The following is a 14,481-nucleotide window of genomic DNA, read 5'->3' as shown; positions in this document are numbered from 1 at the left end:
GGTTCAGACACACGGTTCTATTTGAGACACAGCCCCACTCTATTTAAACCGGTCAGAAGCCATGTTTTGCTTACAAACTTCAGCCAGTGCCACAGCGTATCTGCGGTGATGTCACTCACCGTTTGTTTTCTCGCTGTCGGCGGGTTTCATCTGGATGGGATGATGCATCTAAGAGGAGAACACGGAAGAAACATGTTTATCGTGCCATCAACACACCTGTCACCACAATCACACGCGCCAACAACCGTTAGTTCTCACAACCAACAGACCAGGTGCTGCTTGGCTGATGATTCCTCCTTGGCTCTCAATTGTTTAAAAACCTGTCTCATCCCAGCCTCCCTCTCCACTGGAACTAATTTGAAAAGAACTGATCAGGTCAGGTGAAAGCCAGCCTAACGATGAGCTTGATGCCGTCATATTGTTTTCACAGGTTTGTCAAGTCTTTCCCAAACAGTACAGATGAAAGGAAGGTGAGACTGAGAATTTAGAAAAATCCCATGTTGCCCTCTTGCCGGTTTATTCCCTCATCCTTTTCTTCCACTATGTCTCCATTGTTCGCTCTCCTCCTCTCAAACCCCATCATCTCCAACACTCCAGTCAGCTATGGAAGTGGATATGTCCACTGGCTAGAAGTGGGGCTCAAATCCTCAGATCCAACTTCTTTCATCTTTCGTCAGCTGGGTCAGAGCGACACACTATTCCCTATAAAGTGTGCAACTTTTTACCGGGGCCATCTAGGGAATATGGTTTACATTTGGGATGCAGACCAAGTCAGGGGGATTTCAGTTATTGATTACTTCCTGTCAACATCCGTTCAGGATTCATTTCACAACTGTTGGTCTCCTCTGGTCTGCTTCTAAAAATGTTTACTGGCATTTAAAGTGAATGGAACGCTAACTAAACACCACCCATTTCCACTAGCATTGCTAACACTCGCCAAAAAATGAGCGCCATAGCTCAACCTTCCAACAAGAAGCTTGCAGAAAATCCAATCAGTCTCCAAATTACATATTTCCACCTGCAACTTATTTCCCTTGGCAGTTCCATTAGATCCTCCAATACGCTGTGGGAGAAGTGGATCTGAAGAGTTAGCCTCTTGGATTAGCAATCTACACCTGCCATGTTGGCCCAGAGACAGCAGGAAAGGGAATTGAAGGAATATAAAGCGTAGTGAGTAAAATTTTAACTAAGGGGAATAGAAATATGAGTGAGGTTGCAAGGTTTCAAGTTATGTTTATTTGTCATGGGAAATGGATTGGATATCTTACTCGAGCAAGCTTTCAATATCAAAGCAAAAACACACAAGGGAGGCTAGGCTGACTGTATGAAATGTGTTATTTTTCTAGAGAAGGGAACCATGAGATATATATCTAGGCTTTAAGTTTAAAAATGTGTTTGCTGTGTATTTATGACAATTTTACTCCCTCGCTTGAGCACTCATGATAAAAACAAGAGGCAGTCACGCGGTTAGGATTTTAATTTTTTTTTTTTTTAATTACGAGAGGAAAGGGAACTAAGATAAATTGACAGATGGCCCTCTCAGTATGAGGACCGGCGTCACTCACCAAGGAGAGGAAGGCACAGAGAGTCAGTGCGACAAGCAGGCCTACCTGCATTCAAATACTATTTGAAATCTTTCAAATAACTGAGCATTTCCATTAGCCTGCCTGGTGTGCCAAAATGGGTGGTCAGGACAGGTTTTGCAGGTTGGTTCCATTGCAACAAGTTCAAGAACAGCTCAACTATTTGAAATAGTTTTAAATAGTATTTGAACCCAGGTCTGGTGACCGACAGGAACACAAGCTTTTCCACTGAGGCGCCATGGAACTCCAGTCAATGCCAGGAGCAGCAGGACTGGCTGAGGTAAGGAGCAGCTGTCCAAAATACACCATTTGAAAATGCTTTAACTGCCAGAGTAGAGCTGGGACAATATTCCAACAACATCATGGACATTTGGCTGATTTCGTTAATTACAATAAATAACCTATAGGTCTGTGTTGTAATCACGTGTGTGTGAGTGAGAGAGCGCGAGAGAGGTCAATCTGGACACGGCAGTGTGGTCATCACTGCAGAGAGCTAGGTCAATCTGGACACGGTAGTGTGGTTATCACTGCAGAGAGCTAGGTCAATCTGGACACGGTAGTGTGGTCATCACTGCAGAGAGCTAGGTCAATCTGGACACGGGAGTGTGGTTATCGCTGCAGATAGCTAGGTCAATCTGGACACGGTAGTGTGGTCATCACTGCAGAGAGCTAGGTCAATCTGGACACGGTAGTGTGGTTATCACTGCAGAGAGCTAGGTCAATCTGGACACGGTAGTGTGGTCATCACTGCAGAGAGCTAGGTCAATCTGGACACGGTAGTGTGGTCATCACTGCAGAGAGCTAGGTCAATCTGGACACGGTAGTGTGGTCATCACTGCAGAGAGCTAGGTCAATCTGGACACGGTAGTGTGGTCATCACTGCAGAGAGCTAGGTCAATCTGGACACGGTAGTGTGGTCATCACTGCAGAGAGCTAGGTCAATCTGGACACGGTAGTGTGGTCATCACTGCAGAGAGCTAGGTCAATCTGGACACGGTAGTGTGGTCATCACTGCAGAGAGCTAGGTCAATCGACACGGTAGTGTGGTCATCACTGCAGAGAGCTAGGTCAATCTGGACACGGTAGTGTGGTTATCGCTGCAGATAGCTAGGTCAATCTGGACACGGGCTGTGTGGTCATCACTGCAGAGAGCTAGGTCAATCTGGACACGGCTGTGTGGTTATTTAGTGTTGTCACGATACCATTCCACAAATGATACGATACCAGGCCAAGTATCACTGATTAGTATTGCAATACCGAGGTGAAAAAAAAAAAAAAAGTCAGCTAGCATCATGTTGGTCCCGTCCCCAGGACGCATGTTCACGTTTTCTGAATGTCTCTCCATCACTCACTCTCCCCCCAACTCTTATAACGTTAGGCCCCAAACAGAAATCAAAATATTACATAGTTCAGGCTTACATTAGGCCTATATGAAACCTACCTATATTACATAGTTCAGGCTTACATTAGGCCTATATGAAACCTACCTATATTACATAGTTCAGGCTTACATTAGGCCTATATGAAACCTACCTATATTACATAGTTCAGGCTTACATTAGGCCTATATGAAACCTACCTATATTACATAGTTCAGGCTTACATTAGGCCTGTATGAAACCTACCTATTTTCAAGCACATAATGATTAGCAGTCTTACCCTTTCTTTATGGGCCAATCAAATTTGCCTAAACCACCCTTTTTTTTTTTTTTTTTTAGTCATTTAGCAGACGCTCTTATCCAGAGCGACTCTTCAAGTAAGCAGGTTGTTAGCTACCTAGGTAACATTAATGAATGTTGTTTGTTATCAAACCAATAATTAGCGACCCGGGATTAGTTTAAAAACAGCCTGTGACATGGTCTGTAAAATTATAAGATGCGCGCGAAACCCACTAGAAAGAAAAGCAAGACCTCCGGTAATATGGGTCATGTTTTATACCCGTTTAGGTTAGGACGGCAGGTAGCCTAGTGGTTAGAGCGCTGGGCCAGTAACCGAAAGGTTGCTAGAGCGAATTCCCGAGCTGACAGGGTAAAAAAAAAAAATCTGTTCTGTCCCTGAACATGTTAGTTAACCCACTGTTCCTAGGCCGTCATTGTAAATAATAATTTGTTCTTAACTGACTTGCCTAGTTAAATAAAAAAGGTTAAATAAAATAAAAATATGAGACAAGCCATTTTCCTTGCTGTAAAGCTGCAAGCATGCCTGTCGTGAAGCAGTGCTCCATTTTCCAGAGATCAATAACCTAACCAGCAGGGGGGAAAAACCTGTTCCCAACCTTCTTCCCGCTGCGATTGGTTTTGGTTTATTGTGCCATTACACTCCTGAAGTTGTCGGTAATAGAATGCACCAGAGGTCCGCAACCTTCTCCATTTGGAGTGCCAAGTAAATCGTACCATTTCTACTGACCTGCATGCCAGTTATGATTTTTAATATTCACATTTTCGTGGAACTATAAATTTCATTTATAGTCATTGTCTCGAAAGCTATGTCACATGGTTAATCAAAATACTATCTAAATGTAACTTATTGCCATTGCAAATATGTAAAAAAATAAATAAATAACCTACATAAACCAACAAATAAAAACCTTGCAGACAAACAATATCATAAAGGAAAAATATCCTGTAAATCCCATTGGCTACGCATGGACTGCCTGCAAGGAACTTGAAACATTGTATCAACTATTAACTTGGTCCAGCTATCAAAATTGCAAAATAAATCAGGTAGGCCTATTATATGAGGTTTCTACCAGATCAGAGCTGGAAAGATTTTCCCAATAGGCTACATTAAGGAACTAGACTGCTCAAAAAAATAAAGGGAACACTTAAACAACACATCCTAGATCTGAATGAACGAAATAATCTTATTAAATACTTTTTTCTTTACATAGTTGAATGTGCTGACAACAAATCACACAAAAATAATCAATGGAAATCCAATTTATCAACCCATGGAGGTCTGGATTTGGAGACACACTCAAAATTAAAGTGGAAAACCACACAACAGGCTGATCCAACTTTGATGTAATGTCCTTAAAACAAGTCAAAATGAGGCTCAGTAGTGTGTGTGGCCTCCACGTGCCTGTATGACCTCCCTACAACGCCTGGGCATGCTCCTGATGAGGTGGCGGCTGGTCTCCTGAGGGATCTCCTCCCAGACCTGGACTAAAGCATCCGCCAACTCCTGGACAGTCTGTGGTGCAACGTGGCGTTGGTGGATGGAGCGAGACATGATGTCCCAGATGTGCTCAATTGGATTCAGGTCTGGGGAACGGGCGGGCTAGTCCATAGCATCAATGCCTTCCTCTTGCAGGAACTGCCGACACACTCCAGCCACATGAGGTCTAGCATTGTCTTGCATTAGGAGGAACCCAGGGCCAACCGCACCAGCATATGGTCTCACAAGGGGTCTGAGGATCTCATCTCGGTACCTAATGGCAGTCAGGCTACCTCTGGCGAGCACATGGAGTGCTGCCCCACACCATGACTGACCCACCGCCAAACCGGTCATGCTGGAGGATGTTGCAGGCAGCAGAACGTTCTCCACGGCATCTCCAGACTCTGTCACGTGCTCAGTGTGAACCTGCTTTCATCTGTGAAGAGCACAGGGCGCCAGTGGCGAATTTGCCAATCTTGGTGTTCTCTGGCAAATGCCAAACGTCCTGCACGGTGTTGGGCTGTAAGCACATCCCCCACCTGTGGACGTCGGGCCCTCATACCACCCTCATGGAGTCTGTTTCTGACCGTTTGAGCAGACACATGCACATTTGTGGCCTGCTGGAGGTCATTTTGCAGGGCTCTGGCAGTGCTTCTCCTGCTCCTCCTTGCACAAAGGCGGAGGTAGCGGTCCTGCTGCTGGGTTGTTGCCCTCCTACGGCCTCCTCCACGTCTCCTGATGTACTGGCCTGTCTCCTGGTAGCGCCTCCATGCTCTGGACACTACGCTGACAGACACAGCAAACCTTCTTGCCACAGCTCGCATTGTTGTGCCATCCTGGATGAGCTGCACTACCTGAGCCACTTGTGTGGGTTGTAGACTCCGTCTCATGCTACCACTAGAGTGAAAGCACCGCCAGCATTCAAAAGTGACCAAAACATCAGCCAGGAAGCATAGGAACTGAGAAGTGGTCTGTGGTTACCACCTGCAGAATCACTCCTTTATTGGGGGTGTCTTGCTAATTGCCTATAATTTCCACCTGTTGTCTATTCCATTTGCACAACAGCATGTGAAATTTATTGTCAGAATGCATTGCTTCCTAAGTGGACAGTTTGATTTCACAGAAGTGTGATTGACTTGGAGTTGCATTGTGTTGTTTAAGTGTTCCCTTTATTTTTTTGAGCAGTGTATTATCATTCTCAATGGATGTGACAACAGACTTCGTTTACTTGATGTTGGAGGCGAAGGAAAAAAATAATTACTTTGGAGAATTAACTCACCAGTGATGGTGAGTTAAGACAAATCAGAAAACGTATCATAAACCTGAATGGGCACATTTATAGGCCAACATTTGCGTGCAGGCCAGCTAGCCTAGGCCTACTTCCCTGTGTGATCAGGCGCATGTCCTTACTCAAGATTGACACGAGTGCTCCAAACAAAAGACAATTAATAAAATTGACAACTCATGGAATGGGGGAAAAAAACAATATATCTTTTTAGCCTGGGTTGTGCGCGCTGCAAACAATGTGTCCACTCCTACAATGACAATGATAAAGACTGGAATAATATAATCGAATTGACAGTAAAATATACTACTGGTGAGCCATCCCCATGGCCTCCGCAATGGATTAGTCCACCGAGACGGGCCTCCGCAATGGATTAGTCCACCGAGACGGGCCTCCGCAATGGATTAGTCCACCGAGACGGGCCTCCGCAATGGATTAGTCCACCGAGACGGGCCTCCGCAATGGATTAGTCCACCGAGACGGGCCTCCGCAATGGATTAGTCCACCGAGACGGGCCTCCGCAATGGATTAGTCCACCGAGACGGGCCTCCGCAATGGATTAGTCCACCGAGACGGGCCTCCGCAATGGATTAGTCCACCGAGACGGGCGTGAATCAAACAGGTGTCTCACGTGGCATCATTTTTTTTACATTTTTGGCACTGCTCCAAAAAACAAACATATTGGTCGACTAAGAGCCTATCGACCGACCAATCGAGTAAATGTGGTTACCCCTAACACACACCACACACACACCCCTTCCTGCTTACTCACCCCAGTTAAGGTCTTTATGTTGTGCAATGCATTCTGGGCCTCCAGGGCAGCTTTTCTGGTATAAAATGTTACAAAACAGCATCCTAGAGGAGGGGGGGGGGGGGGGGGGGGGGGAGAAAAACAGAATTGAATGAGAGACCAGTAACGTAATTCGTACAGCAACGCTATTCCAAGACAAGAAATGGAATGTAAATAGAACGCGGTGCGCACCGTGTCACCCGTTTAGAACGCGGTGCGCACCGTGTCACCCGTTTAGAACGCGGTGCGCACCGTGTCACCCGTTTAGAACGCGGTGCGCACCGTGTCACCCGTTTAGAACGAGGTGCGCACCGTGTCACCCGTTTAGAACGAGGTGCGCACCGTGTCACACGTTTAGAACGCGGTGCGCACCGTGTCACACGTTTAGAACGCGGTGCGCACCGTGTCACACGTTTAGAACGCGGTGCGCACCGTGTCACACGTTTAGAACATGTGCCACATTATTTTCAGCACCACGGTTGAACATATAGTACATAACGCAGAGCATGCAAAGGACAGGCAGTGGCTCCTAGCTGGCAGATGGGCTAGATTACAGAGACAGGGCTGAGGGTGGAGGCTATAGTTGACACACATGACGACTGTCCTGCCACAGAAAGGGCAGAGAGCAGGAGACCAAGGGGCTAGCCGTCAGTCAGGCTCACTGATCAGTGGTAGAGGGCCATTGTACCGTCCACCCAAACTTTAACAGAGAACGGCACTCCACTGCATCAGTGTGAAGTGTTGCGAATACACATTTAAAAGGCAATACAGTACACACAATGGTACAGAGAACGGGAGAGAGAACGAGGGGGGGGGAGCGAGAGCGAACGAGAACGAGGGGGGGGGGGGGGCGAGAGAACGAGAGAGAGGGGGTGGCGAGAGAACGAGAGAGAGGGGGGGGCGCGAGAGAACGAGAGAGGGGGGGGCGAGAGAACGAGAGAGAGGGGGGGCGAGAGAACGAGAGAGGGGGGGGGGCGAGAGAACGAGAGAGGGGGGGGCGCGAGAGAACGAGAGAGAGGGGGGGCGCGAGAGAACGAGAGAGAGGGGGGGCGAGAGAACGAGAGAGAGGGGGGGCGAGAGAACGAGAGAGAGGGGGGGCGAGAGAACGAGAGAGAGGGGGGGCGAGAGAACGAGAGAGAGGGGGGGCGAGAGAACGAGAGAGAGGGGGGGGCGAGAGAACGAGAGAGAGGGGGGGCGAGAGAACGAGAGAGAGGGGGGGCGAGAGAACGAGAGAGAGGGGGGGGCGAGAGAACGAGAGAGAGGGGGGGCGAGAGAACGAGAGAGAGGGGGGGGCGAGAGAACGAGAGAGAGGGAGGGCGAGAGAACGAGAGAGAGGGAGGGCGAGAGAACGAGAGAGAGGGAGGGCGAGAGAACGAGAGAGGGGGGGCGAGAGAACGAGAGAGAGGGGGGGGCGAGAGAACGAGAGAGAGGGGGGGGGCGAGAGAACGAGAGAGAGAGGGGGGGGGGGCGAGAGAACGAGAGAGAGGCGAGAGAACGAGAGAGAAAATTAGAGACGAGAAGGAGAACACTCTCATCCTTCCGCCCCAGTAGACCGCCAGTGGCGTTCCATCCTGTCAGTGTCTCTGGGCTGGGAGCACACAGAGCTTGGTAGAGAGCAAGCGCACAAAAACACACAGAAGTGGAGCACTGCAGCGTCTCTGACCTACATAATGTTGTTTTATGCTGCTACTGCAGAGTGCAGCTCTCTTTCCCTCACAGGATGTGTGTGTGTGTGTGTGTGTGTGTGTGTGTGTGTGTGTATTATGCCGTTACTGTAGTGTGGAAGCTCCTCTGTCCTACCCAGGCCGCGCTGTGTAGAGAGATGCGATACTCTTTATATGCGTCGAGCCATTCGATGTAAGGCGCTCCTCTCTCCAAAAGGCAGCCGAGTACCCCCCCCCCCCCTTTCAGTTGTTCAACACAGCCACTCTGAGGCTAAATAAATAAAAACAGACCCATCTCTACCTTCTGATATCTCACAAAGATACCCTGGAGTCAACATGACCTAAAATAAACACAGCACTTCAAATCTGACTGCTCAATATAGATCCAGAATCATTCAAACAAAAGCCTGATGAGGGAGGGGGGGTAAAAATGCAGCATGGGCGTCACCAAAGCCTCTTGATGAAACTCCCCAGTTCACCCAACAGGGGGTAGGACTACTGGGCCAAGGCCCCCAGGCTATGATGGTGAAAGAGATTGTGAAGAGGGGGAGAGAGCAAGAGGGAAGAGAGTAGAAAGAGGGGCAACAAGGGGGGGACCATAAATAGCCATATGACATTTGAAATGTCTATTCCTTTTGGAAGTGTAATGTTTACTGTACATTTAAAAAAAAAAATCTATTTCACTTGCTTTGGCACTGTAAACATGTTTCCCAATGCCAATAAAACCCTTTGAATTGACTAGAGGAGAACAGAGAGAGCAGGGGGGGGGGCAGAGGAAGAGAACGAGAGAAAGTGTGAGCCTCTATCCTCCTATTCAGAAACCTCAAAGTCAGCAGAGCAAAAGGGCTGCTGTGATCAACCCAGATTATCTATTAGAATAAATTACCATGAAATTAACATGTCAATGGGCCATCACAGCTGACACTACTCTATGCCGAGGAGCGAGAGAGCTCCTCTGCTTTGAACTATCCAGCCTCTCACACCAAGACACACAATGTGCTCTATATTCAGCACTACCTAGCAGACATTGGTCTGACCATTAAGTACACAGATGCCCGGGTATCCATCCATCTAGACGTTAATACTGAAGCCTAATCATGATGTACATTTAATAACAGAATGGAGAGAGTAGTTCAATTTTAGGTAGAGCTTGCTTAGAACAGTGCAGTAGACTATATTACTATAGCTCAGAGAAGTGGGAACTAACTTGGGAACAAGATACCTGAGCAAATGCCAGACTGCAACTGTGAGATTAGGCCTAGCCTTACGTCTCTGTCCCTTGCCCCCCCCCCCTCCCCCGGCTCTGAGGCACTGGCACCTCCAGATAGCCCACTCCCCAGACGAAATCCCAGACGAAATCCCATCACCAAAGAAGGTTCAACAAGCCACATAAAAACCACTGGTTGGTAGATTAGGGCTTTGAATCCCTCAGGATTGAGACATCTGGCCATAAATTTCACAGACCATAGATAGCAGAGGATCTGTCGCTGTGTTCTCACGTTCAACTGGAGGCTGGGTAACTTTCAGTGGCACACACTAGGATTGGGCGTTATGCAGATTATCAAACCGTTTGTAGCATTTTTATTTATTTAACTAGGCAAGTCAGTTAACCTCACTAGGGTAGGGGGGCAGCATTCAGAATGTTGGATGAAAAGCGTGCCCAAAGTAAACTGCCTGCTACTCAGGTCCAGAAGCTAGGATATGCATATAATTGGTAGATTTGGATAGAAAACACTAAAGTTTCCAAAACTGTTAAAATAATGTCTGAGTATAACAGAACTGATATGGCCGGCAAAAACCTGAGGAAAATCCATCCAAGAAGTGCTATTATTTTGAAATGCCCGCTTTTCCATTGAAAGCCTATCCACCATACAAAGACTTATGACCTAGTTCACAATCCCTATGGCTTCCACTACATGTGGCCAGTCTTTAGGCATTGTTTCAGGCTTTTACTCTGAAAAATGAGGGAGAAACACCACTTTCAATGAGAGGACAGTGGAAATTTCCAGACATGAGTCCTGCGCATCACCGGGAGCGTGCCTTTCTTGATTTTCCTTTTCTATTGACCAAGCTATTGTCCGGTTGAAATATGATCGATTATTTATGACAAAAACAACCTGAGGATTGATTATAAACATCGTTTGACATGTTTCTACGAACTTCTATGGTACTTTTTTGATTTGTCGTCTGTCTGTTGTGACCGCGCTTTGTTCCAATGGATTACTGAACAAAACGCACCAACAAAACTGAGGTTTTTGAATATATAGAGGGACTTTATCGAACATTTATTGTGTAACATGGAGTCTTGGGAGTGCAACCATATGAAGATCAAAGGTAAGTGATTCATTTTATCGCTATTTCTGACTTTTGTTACTCCTCTACTTGGCTGGTTACTGTTTGTAATTATTTGTCTGCTGGGCGCTGATCTCAGATAATCGCATGGTTTGCTTTCGCCGTAAAGCCTTTTTGAAATCTGACACCGTGGTTGGAATAACAAGAAGTTTCTTTAAGCTGGTGTATAACATTTGTATCTTTTATGTATGTTTATTATGAGAATTTCTGTTTTGTTAAGTTTCACGCTCTGCAGTTTCACCGGATGTTGTTTGAGACAGTGGATTACTGAACAAAACGCGCTAACAAATCTGAGATTTTTGGATATAAAGAGGGACTTTATCGAACAAAACGAACATTTATTGGGTAACTGGGAGGCTTGCGAGTGTAACCATATGAAGATCATTTCTGACTTTTGTTACTCCTCTACTTGGCTGGTTACTGTTTGTAATGATTTGTCTGCTGGGCGCTGATCTCAGATAATCGCATGGTTTGCTTTCACCGTAAAGCCTTTTTGAAATCTGACACCGTGGTTGGAATAACAAGAAGTTAATCTTTAAACCGATGTATAACACTTGTATGTTTAATGAATTTTATGAGTATTTCTGTTTTTGAATTTGCCGCTCTGCAATTTCACTGGATATTGGCCAGGTGGGACGGTAGCGTCCCACACCCCCTAGAGAGGTTCAGAACAAATTCTTATTTACAATGACGGCCTACTGGGGAACAGCCTTGTTCAGGGGGCAGAACGACAGATTTTTACCTTGTCAGCTCAGGGTTTCAATCTAGCAACCTTTCGGTTACTGGTCTGACGCTCTAACCACTAGGCTACCTGCCACCCCGTATTACTGAATGTGCACACAAGGGCTACTATTTAAAAAAAATAAAAAATGATAATGTAGGCCAAAGGGATCTTGATCCAGGAGGGGGTTGAATGTCTCTGCTGTAACCAAGATGATGATCTTGAACTCTAGCCACTTAGCAAACCAAATGCATAGCTGGAGGCCTGAGCTGGAGATTATTATTATTCTCAGATTTCTAATAGTTACACGTAAAAGCTGCAATATGTAACTTTTGGGACGACCTGACCAAATTCACATAGAAATGTGTGAGAGCCGTCATTCTCATTGAAAGCAAGTCTAAGAAGCAGTAGATCTGTTATATTTTTATGCTTCCTCTTCTTAAGTTCCAGTTTTTGCAGTCTTTTACTTTCGGTTTTATACACAAGCTTCAAATACAGTATTTTTGGTTATGCAAAAGCCCTTTCAAAGCGGTTTAGATGGTACACTGATAGTCTACACTACTTGCTTGGTCACAAACTGAAATTAAAGCTTACTATTCATTTTTGTAACCCGGAAATTGAAAAATCCCGATTTCTGCATAGTGTATCATCGCTGCGAAGGGAATGTATCAGGAGAAGAGCGGGGTGACTTGGAAGGGCTGCAAGCTATCCTCCTTTCCCGATAGGACCACGGAGCTGGCGGATAAAAGGGGTATTTTTCCACAACAGGGAAGAGGCTTCATGAGTTGGATGTACGTTTCACACCCACCTACTTAGCTGTGCTAACGCTTTACATGGATGTGTGAAAGACATCGAAGCTCTGTCTATCGCAAGGCGCTGGAATTCCTGAAGAAAAACTCAGAGGACCAGAAATAAGGGCATAGCTATATTGGACAGTGAGTTCTATATGGGATAGTCTTCCCTTAAAATCAATACACAAGTATATATTTTTAAACCTGCATATTTAGTTAATGTTGCCTGCTAACATGAATTTCTTATAATTAGGGAAATTGTGTCACTTCTCTTGCGTTCCATGCAAGCAGTCAGGGTATATACAGCAGTTTGGGCCGCCTGGCTCGTTGCGAACTGTGTGAAGTCCATTTATTCCTAACAAAGACCATCAATTTGCCAGAATTGTACATAATTATGACATAACATTGAAGGCTGTGCGAGGTAACAGCAATATTTAGACTTAGGGATGCCACCCGTTAGATAAAATACGGAACGGTTCCGTATTTCACTGAAAGAATAAACGTTTTGTTTTCAAAATGATAGTTTCCGGATTCAACCATATTAATGACCAAAGGCTTGTATTTCTTTGTGTTATGTTATAATTAAGTCAATGATTTGATAGAGCAGTCTGACTGAGCGATGGTAGGCAGCAGCAGGCTCGTAAGCATTCATTCAAACAGAACTTGTGCGTTTGCCAGCAGCTCGTCGCAATGCTTCAAGCATTGAGCTGTTTATGACTTCAAGCCTATCAACTCCCGAGATTAGGCTGGTGTAACCGATGTGAAATGGCTAGCTAGTTAGCGGGGTGTGCGCTAATAGCGTTTCAAACGTCACTCGCTCTGAGACTTGGAGTAGTTGTTCCCCTTGCTCTGCAAGGGACCGTGGCTTTTGTGGAGCGATGGGTAACGATGCTTCGAGGGTGGCTGTTGTCGATGTGTTCATGGTTCGAGCCCAGGTAGGGGCGAGGAGAGGGACAGAAGCTATACTGTTACACTGGCAATACTAAAGTGCCTATAAGAACATCCAATAGTCAAAGGTATATGAAATACAAATGGTATAGAGAGAAATAGTCCTATAATAACTACAACCTAAAAGTTCTTAGCTGGGAATATTGAAGACTCATGTTAAAAGGAACCACCAGCTTTCATATGTTCTCATGTTCTGAGCAAGGAACTTAAACGTTAGCTTTTTTACATGGCACATATTGCCCTTTTACTTTCTTCTCCAACACTTTGTTTTTGCATTATTTACACCAAATTGAACATGTTTCATTATTTATTTGAGCCTAAATTGATTTTATTGATGTATTATATTAAGGTAAAAGAAAAGTGTTCATTTAGTATTGTTGTAATTGTCATTATTACAAATACATTTAAAACTATATATATATATATATAAAAATGTTTTATAAAAAATATAAAAATGTATACAAAAATATTTAAAGGAAAAAAAAAAAGAAATTCCGGCCGATTAATCGGTTTCCAATAATCGGTATTAAAACCATAATCGGCCGACCTCTACTTTGCAACCACGTACCTATGCAAGAGTGGATTCTCGGCCCTCACTAGCATGAAAACTAAATACAGGCACAGACTGTGGAAAATGATTTAAGACTGAGACTCTAATACAACCCAGCATTGCAGAGTTATAGTGCTTATGTCCTATCAGGACCTGAAGGAATATCACAGTCCGCTTCGGTGTTTTATAAAAAGAATCTCATGCACAACATGGGAACTGAGAATTTAAGGTTGATTTGGGAGATGGATCTTAAATTGTGACATTGATGATGTATGGGAAAATATTTGTTTCCAATGTAGGGTGGTGTACCAGGGATACATTTACACAAGATTGTTCAGATACTACTGGACCCCAGATAAAATGGGTTTATTGCTAAATACTTCATGCTGGAAATGCAAGGGTGAAGTAAGTACCTTTCTGCATGCTATATGGGGATGTCCCATGGTGTTTGCTTTCTGGAAGGAGGTTCTTAAACTGGAAGAATGGTGGCACAGTCTATCCCAAAGTCCCCACAGCTGTGCTTATTAGGGGATTAATCCATTATAACCACCACGTATTAGAAAAGTAGAGTTTGGTCTTGCCTCAGCGGGTTTTCTTACTGCGGCTAGACTTGTACTACATAACTGGAAGAGAGCAGATTG

The 14,481-nt window shown here is 45.2% G+C and overlaps 1 protein-coding gene across 13 annotated transcripts in view; it reads right to left on the bottom strand.

Annotated features, from left to right (window-relative positions):
* Nucleotides 1–14,481, bottom strand: part of LOC106561659 (CUGBP Elav-like family member 2) — a 55,759-nt gene that overhangs the window by 15,333 nt on the left and 25,945 nt on the right. For all 13 annotated transcript variants that reach the window (XM_082957423.1, XM_014125817.3, XM_014125819.3 and 10 more), the window contains exons 3-4: nucleotides 6,797–6,879; nucleotides 120–168 (exon numbers count right to left, since the gene is read on the bottom strand). In XM_082957423.1, coding sequence (XP_082813549.1) covers nucleotides 120–168; nucleotides 6,797–6,879 — 132 coding nt within the window. The remainder of the gene's footprint in view (nucleotides 1–119; nucleotides 169–6,796; nucleotides 6,880–14,481) is intronic.

Source organism: Salmo salar, chromosome 10, assembly GCF_965601325.2.
Source record: "Salmo salar chromosome 10, fSalSal1, whole genome shotgun sequence".
In the NCBI taxonomy this organism is placed as follows: Eukaryota; Metazoa; Chordata; class Actinopteri; order Salmoniformes; family Salmonidae; genus Salmo; species Salmo salar.
This window is presented reverse-complemented; position numbering and strand designations above follow the sequence as displayed.